Here is an 8,695-nt window from a genome sequence, read left to right on the forward strand (position 1 = left end):
TTTGACTGTGTAGATCATAACAAACTGTGGCTGACTCTGAGAAGAATGGGAATCCCAGAACACTTGATCATTCTAATGCGAAAAGGTAACTTAGAGAGGTTAATAGTAATAATAATAATAAAATAAAAAAGAAGAAGTTGACAGATACAATAGTACAAATTAGAGGTAAATGAACAACAAAATGAACCTGAGTCAATTACATCTTCCACTTAATCTCATAGAACCGTTTCATAACCAATGTTATGTCTTTGGTGTCTGTAACAATCACTTCCATGGGTCAGCGACCCAGTTACAGCATGCTCTGCAGATGTCCCCCAAAAGACAAGAGTTTACTGATTTCATATAGCCATTAATAACCTTCATTTTAAACTTACGCTATGGAGTACATGAATCAACTACAGAAATAAAGTCATTGAAATAATGTGTTTGTGTGTGCTGGCATGAGCTTATTTTGTACTTTTTACACGGTAAATGCATTTTTATGCGGCTACATAGTTTATTTTTAGGAGTCTACATAGAAGAGGGTGCTCTGGTGCCCTGGTGGTAAGAAACTGCACTGCAATCTCAAAGGCACACAGTTCAAATTCACCAGGTGCTCTATTGGAGAAGGCTGGGAAATCTCCCTTGTGATTGACTGCCTCTGAAAACCTTCTGGAGGGTCAGCTATGGGTCAGTTCCAACTCAGTGGGTCAGTACACAACAAGAACAGCACACAGTACTATGTACTGATCTTCTTCAGTCCTGACTTTTATTTCCGAATTGTGATTTAGAGTGAAGGAGTACAGCAACGTATATAATTGTAACTTAAAAGTTTCCCCACTAGATGATGAGCTATATGAGATGACCTGGCCTGTATTTTCTTCAAGTTGGCACTTAACTATGCAGCACTCGCTAAGATTTCAATACGTTTTGCTGTATAGAACAAAATGGAATCATTAGACTATCCAAGTATAGTGAACCATTACCATAAATACATGTCTTGGCTAGACCTCTTTCAGACAAATAAATACATAATTTTGGGTCTAATATAAATATTGCATGTTAAAAGAGAACATTATTGTATAAGACAACTTATGGAGTTGTAAAAACCTCATTTTATTGTTTCAGTTTATTGTGCTTTTGAGAGAATTTTTTTCACCTATTGGGAGATTTATGGCAATTGCATTGAGCAAGTATATATAACAGCACTATTTTTCCAAAAACATGTGCTTTGTGGTTTTGTGTGACAATTTGGTAATTCCCACAGTATTTTAAGTACATGCATAATGTGATTTTTATACTTAATGAACCACCAAAACCAGGGGGAACCCCTCATGGCAGTGGCATTACCTTCAACAATGGTGACCCCTCACTGAGTTTATGGGAACAGACTGCCTCTTCCCTCTGGCAGAGCCTGGTGGCTTTGAACCATCAACTTTCCAGTTATCATGTAACTGAACATGTAAGAAGCGACATAACCAAAGCTCCTTCACTACAGTATAGTGTGGACATAATGTTTACATGCACTTCTGCTGTGTACTGTAGAGATGGAACCGACCCAAAGCTGACTCCAACGGGTTTTCGGAGACAGTAAATCACTTGAGAAAAAACTGCCCATCTTTCTCCTGTGGAGCAGCCAGTAGGTTCAAACCACATACCTTTGGCACTGGCAGCACAATTCCTTACCACTAAGCCATCAGATGAGAGAAAAGAAAGAGGAGGAAAAAAAAATAAAAAGGGGTGTGTGACTCGTGTTATTCCAGTGTTAATTCTACTGAGGTGGTCTGGAACTAGAATGGCAATAGCTCTGAGGGATTTCCACATGCATCAAGAAAAGCTAAGTCACATGCTTTCTTACAGACTTACCATTGCAGCCTTCAGTGCCACGGGACTTAGGTTGGGCAAACTGGCTAATGGGCCCTAAAAAGAGCAAGAGAAAACATTACAGGAAAAAGCATAATGTACACTTCAGTACCCTTATGTAACACAGTCCATTAGTAGATTGCCTAAATTTAGAATATTGCTTAAACTATTTTCAAAGAAGTGTCACCTGTTCAAGCCTAAGAAAAACAAGGAACCTGTCTGATATATTAATTTTTGTATAATGAGCATGAAGGCACTCAATACTAATTGCTGGAAGAAGGGAAAGGAAGTAGGTTTATTAACAAAGGAAATAAAAAGATGCTCCAAATTCACTCAGAAGTAAGAAAAAGAAGGCAATAACGTGCTTACAAGACACCAATGACTCATGGGGGCTTCAAGAGTTTCACTTCCATAATTTTAAAAAGTAAAGGAGGGTTCTTACTGGTAGAAAGTTGTATTCTACCCCAACAAAGGAAGAAAATGCTAACTCCTGATTACTGAGAGCTTCCTCCACTTACGCATCCTTGCCTATTAAATACACATGGCAAACTTCATCTTAATGTTATTCAAGACAGGTCTTTGGTATTTAAAGAAAGAGGTGTACCTGACTTTTTAGGATTCCTGCAATCCATTACCTGTAACTCCTGGGTCGTATAATTTAGCAGTATGTTAAAAGATCATACGCATGTGATAAAAGATCGTATGCTCACTCCTGAAGAGATTATCTTTCCAAAATAATAGACCCTAATTTCCTAAATTAAAAAGGGACAATTACTACTTATATAACAATTTACCTAATGCGTTAAATGTTACTGGAAGAGGATGCTGGAAGACTCTTCAGTATGAATATACAATTATACACTTTATAATTTAATTTGTGCATATTTTATTACCTTAGCCAAAGGAATTGATAGCAGTAAGGGTTGTTGTTGTTGTTGTTGTTGTTAAGTGCCATCGAATAGTAAGGGTAGTAGTTAATATTTGAGGACATTTTACTATATATGAGACAGTTATCTAAGACCTGTACATGTATTATCTCATGTCACCTTCAGCACAGCTTCATGATACAAAACCAATTCTCTTTAGATGAGGCAACAGAAAGAAAAGGATTCAGCCCTTTCCTAGGGGCACACCGGTGGTGACCCAGGGTCACTTAGTGGTGAACCAGGATTCAAATCCAGAGTCAGGGCCAAGAATCCATGCTCTAAACCAGAACACTTCTCTGATCGGGAAATTGGCTTACCTGTTCAGGTTTGTGTTGCTGTACTGCGTTATAGATGTAACTCAAGCCTGCTCTAGTTAAAACATAGGAAGCTTGTTCATTTATAAGTGTGTCCAAATGGGCTTCAATCTAAAACAAATACAAAACAGAGAAAACATTATTTTTAAAAGAATAGAACTGATGAAGAGTAAGAACAGACTACCCTGGGATCTTAGATCTTCCCAATAGGTTTTTGTCATTGTTTGTTAAAGTGGTAGACATTTTTAAGCAAAGTGTTTGCTTCTATAACAAGGTCATGTTCTTTCCTTTGAGAGGAAGGGAAGTCCCTTCAAAAGGGAGAGAAAATCTTTCTTTAAAAATAATAGCAAGGACAGAGAGGGTTTTAGGTCCAGCCACTAGAGGAAAGAGGAGAAAAAAAATTAAGTTGGGCTTGCTTTTCAGTTCTTTTAACAGTAGATTAAAAAACAAAGGAAAAAAGAGAGAGAAAACAAAGAAAAAAAAATACACAATGACAACAATACTTAGAATTTAAGAATGATGAGGAGGTCCTCATGTTCCTTCTGAGGGACTTTTCACTCCCTCAACTAGCTGAAATGACTCGGCAAATAAAATATGTCATCTGGAGAGGCCCCTGAGACTGAGGCACTAAATTTTCCTGGGGAGCAGGGGATTCAAACCCAGGTCTGTGAAATCCTGGGTGGAATTAAAGGTCCAAGAGAGACTTGGTCAAAGATTTCAAATTCAGGAATTGCCTAAGAAAACAAGGCTAGCAGATGTGAGTACAGGTGTCCATCTGCGTTGGGACCCACCTCAAGGACTGAAATGTATAATATTTGTCCAGCCTGAGAGGCTGGTGGGCTTCTTTCTTCTCATTAAGACAGTCTCCCAATCTTACAAGCACATTTGCCAGCGATTTCGAACCTTGAGAACTACAATATTTGCTACTGTCTGAATGCCTTCATTCAAGATACTTCAACTGCTATACCCTTCCCTCTTAAAAAAAAAACAAACAAAAAACCCAAAATTTACAATGATTTAAAAGAACTTAGCAATCTAAAAATGACAAAATCTAAATAATCAGAATAAGCCATTTTTTTCCCTCCCACTATTGGTAGACACTGAACACTTTCCTGTTTCGTTTTGAAGTAACTATACTAAAAATATTGTTATTGTTGTAAGGTACCCTCAAGTCAAGTGTGACCCATATCAACCCTATGAACAACAGATCTGAACCCTGTCCTATCCTGTGCCATCTTTACAATCTAACATACTTGAGCCCATTGCTGCAGTTACTGTGTCATCCATCTGGTTAGGGTCTTCCTTCTTTTGCCAGCCCTCCACACCTTTCTAAACATGTTATCCTTATCAAAGGAATTACCTCTCCTAGTAACCTGCCCAAAGTATGCAAGACAAAGCTGTGTCATCTTTGCCTTCCAGGAGCACTCTGACCATACCTTCCCCAAGACATGTGTGTTTATTCTTTTCAGAGTTAGAAGGCATCAATTCTTTTTCTGTCACAGAGATGACACTTTCCAGCTCTCAGATGGATAGTAAGTGACTGAAAAAAACCATGGCCTGAATCAGGCGTAACTCAGTCCTCAAACTAACATCACTGCTCCTCGATAATTTGGAGAGGGACCTGACTGCAGACTTTACCAGTTCAGTATGTCTCCTGATCTCCTGACTGCTGATACCAAGCGTCTTGATTGTGGATCCAAGTAAGATGAAGTCATTGACAGTTTCTTTCTTTTCTCCCTCTACCATCGTGTTGTCTATTGGTCCAGTGGTGAGAATTTTTATTTTCTTGATGCAAAGACCATAGTCTTTGACCTTCTGCAAGCACTTCAAGTCCTCCTCACTTTCAATAAGTAATGCTGCATCATCTGCATAAGGTAAATTATTGATGAGTCTACCTCTAATCCATATTCTTCGTAGAGTTCACTTCTCAAATAATTTGCTCAGCATACAGTCTGAATCGGTCTGGAGAGAGAATACAGCTCTTTAGCTGCGTGATAGCATGCTTTCCTTAATTTTAAAAAAATGTAGTGCTTCCCTGGTTCTGTTTGTATAATGCTTCTTGGTGTAGGTTTCCCATAAGCACAATTAAGTGTTCTGGGATTCCCATTCTTCTCAGTGTTATTCATAATTTGCTATGATCCACAGAATCAAATGCCTTTGCATCATCAATAAAGCACAGACACTCTTCTGGTATTCTTTGCTTTCCGCTAGGATCCATTTGACATCAGCATTATCAGATGTCCCTGAAGCCACGGCCTCATGTAAATCCAGCTTGAACTTCTGACAGTTCTCTGTCAATGTACTGTGTTAACCATTTTTGAATGATCTTCAGCAGTATTTTGCTTGCCTGTGATAGTAACGATACTGTTTGAAAATTTCCATATTCTGTTGGATCACCTCTCTTGGGAATGACAATTAGCAATCCAGAACAGGACAAGCATTACAAAGTGAAAAAGAGGAGGGAGAGGAGGAAAAAAAAATCTGTATGAATTAACGAATCAAAACCAAGTCTTTGTAAACTTTCACTAAAATCACAATAAAAACAAAAGAATCAAAGAAATAGAAAATTACTAAAGAGATTTCATAATAAATTAGAGAACTGATGCAATTAAATAGAGATACAATCAGCAAAAGATATAAGCATCACAATATACAAAGCAGCAGATGGAGAATAACTGAAGAATAGAAAACGTTATGTTTATTGCTGCTTTGTTCACAATATCAAAGAGCTGGAAACAATCCAAGTGGCCATCAGCAAATGAATGTATAGAGAAGGTGTGGTAGAGTCACACAATGGAACATTATACAGCCCTGAAAAACAAGGAACTCATGAAATAGTATACAAAATAGGTGGCCAAGGAGGACATTACACTGAGTGAAATATCTCAGTCACAAAAGGACAAATACTGCATACTGCCACTGTTACGAAACAGGACTGACATGGGGGTTGGGGGGAAACTGAGAAAAGAGGGGACAAATAATGTACATGACATTGAAATGGACAAGCAAGAGAACTGTCTAAAAGGAATATATGATTAGGTATTATTGGCATGACAAGAGTCCAGAAAAAGAACTGCATAATAAAGTGGTGGTGGTGGTAGGGAACTGTATAACAATGAGAGAACTTTTTCCAAAGAATAAAGCTAACTGGGAGGGAGGGGAGACAGGGAGGAAAATGTGCAACAATGAATGACTGGCCATCCAAGTTCTTTATAAACATTCATTAAAATCTCAATTAAAAAAAAAATAGAAAACTTTAAGATCAAGCATTAATACAATCAAAGACTGGCATGATCTCTGAATTCCTAGACAGAAATAACAGAAAATAAGATGTGTCCAAAGACATTCTGGAAAACCTTGTGGACTCCGAGGAGCAATGGAAAGAATTTTAAAAGAGTGCCCTTCAGGAAGAATCTGGAGAAAGGAGAGTGCTATCTACGGATGAATATCTTTCAGTGCATTCATATCTAGACAGCTCCCCTAGAGAACATTTTTACTTTAAAATCTGTGTAGAGTTTAAGTTCTCTAGATACTTATATAGCTTTTTAAAGAAGAAATTATATATATCACAAATTTAGATATATCAAAACTCATTCCTCAGAAAGATTAAAAATTTAAATAAATTCTAGTTGTAACCATTGCCAATGTAGTCATAGATTTATGATAATACAATAGATATGCATATTTATATATTTTTTCTTTCAAAACTTTACATCTATCATTAAGTATCACTGTTTGAAAATATAGATTTTATAAGTGTCTTTGTCTCAGTATTCTTAAAGACTCTTAAATGACACCATTTGGTTTACAGGACTAGAGTGATTGGTTTAACAAGTTGTAATGTTTTGCCTAACACTGTTTACACATAGATAAAAATATATCTGTCCCATGTAACACCTTCTGTACTGGCTACACAGCTTGAGAAATATAGCATATTATTCACAGTTCAGAAATGGAAATCTACATGCAGAATAAATTCATCAGAAAAGCTTCATACTACCATCACATGCTGTGATCTGAATCGAATATTTTAACCATTATATACTCTGTCTTCTCCAAAGGTAAAAGAGAAATATTCTTTAGACAGACAGGCTGACAGATCAGAGATTGATGCAGAGGTAAACACACACACACACACACACACACACACACACTATATCTTGGAGAAGATGCAGCCAGAGAGCTCCTTGAAGGCTCTATCTCAAATACTTTGGGAATGTTGCTAGGAGAGGCTATTCCTAGGAGACGGACATACACTTGGAAAGGTATAGGGATGGCGATGGAGAGGAAGAACCTTCAACCAGGTGACTGCAGCAATGAACTTGAGTGTGTCAGTGACTGTGAGGATGGCCCTGCATAGGACAGTGCTCAGAACTGTTGCTCACAGGATCACTACGAATCGTACATGACTCGATAGCACCTAACAACAACAACGTATATAAAGCAGAGCTCAGGCTTTCCACCAGAGTCCACCAAGGTTTTTCTAGGAATTGGGTGACACAGTTTGTAGTTGAAAGCTAGTATATAAAGGGGAAAAAAATCAAATAAACAACCGTCATCACAGTCAGCAGTTGTTTTATAGCAACATTCACCTGAAACTGCAGCATTTCCAGCCGTCGGTCAGTGAATTCAAACAAAGCTAGAGTGGTCCTCATCATGTAGAGTGAATTCACCATGAACGTAGCCATGTCAGCTGTGCCTAGATTGCTGGCAGACACAGTGCACATCTGGAGGAGAGGATCCAGCACACAGGACAAAACCTACAAAGGAACAGAAGAATCTTCATTTCTTCCCTTATATCTCAACTAGCGTTATGGTCTTGGGTTGATGGCCTTTCAGAATTAATGCCAAACCAATTAGAAAAGGGCTAATCTTCAGAGAAGCATAAGAAAAAAAGATCACAAATAACCACAGTGCTTTTTAAAATGGACAGCAGTGAGAAATGGTACTTAAAGAGAAGTGACTTCACATGTGATGGGAAAATAAACAAAGAAGGGATTGGTGTTTTAGGAGTACGTCAACAGAATGAACAATAGAGAGTCAGAAAGCAATCGCTCCACACTGACAACCTACCTGCACAAAATCTGCTTGCCGGGCGTCTGACGGCACGACTGACGAGTCATGGGAGGTCAGAACTTCACGCAACAACGTGAGGGTCTGGTTTAGGGCTGAACTTGGTCCAAGGTCAGGTGGAGGGAGTTCAACCTAAAATAAAAATTGTTTATGCACTGCTTAAACGGGCCACTAAATTTTAATGTACAAAATAAATGCTGATTTATAAAAAAATTATATATATATATATATACACATACATACACATACATACATATATATATACACACACACATACATACTTTAAAAAGATATATAAATTAATGACTTGCCCATCACAGAGTCTACTTTCTCAAAAGCTCATTTTGAATTATAGTTACTAATCACAAAAGATAACACAAAGACAGTCTTTGTCAGATAATTTCAGAATTAATGCATGACTCGGAGAGTCTGATGTAGAGTTAGTGCCTAGCCGGGCTCTCCCATCTTCCTCTTCTTTTTTTTTTTTAATTAATTTCAATGAACATTTACAGATATTTTGGGTTTCATTTTTTCATTGTT

General features: G+C 37.7%; 1 protein-coding gene across 1 annotated transcript in view; it reads right to left on the reverse strand.

Annotated features, from left to right (window-relative positions):
• COG6 (component of oligomeric golgi complex 6) overlaps positions 1 to 8,695 on the reverse strand; it is a 92,712-nt gene that overhangs the window by 11,299 nt on the left and 72,718 nt on the right. The window contains exons 14-17 of the mRNA XM_006879528.1: positions 8,156 to 8,287; positions 7,675 to 7,842; positions 3,086 to 3,193; positions 1,846 to 1,899 (exon numbers count right to left, since the gene is read on the reverse strand). Coding sequence (XP_006879590.1) covers positions 1,846 to 1,899; positions 3,086 to 3,193; positions 7,675 to 7,842; positions 8,156 to 8,287 — 462 coding nt within the window. The remainder of the gene's footprint in view (positions 1 to 1,845; positions 1,900 to 3,085; positions 3,194 to 7,674; positions 7,843 to 8,155; positions 8,288 to 8,695) is intronic.

This window comes from Elephantulus edwardii, unplaced genomic scaffold (assembly GCF_000299155.1).
Source record: "Elephantulus edwardii isolate Elephantulus edwardi_28Jun2011 unplaced genomic scaffold, EleEdw1.0 scaffold00004, whole genome shotgun sequence".
NCBI lineage: Eukaryota > Metazoa > Chordata > Mammalia > Macroscelidea > Macroscelididae > Elephantulus > Elephantulus edwardii.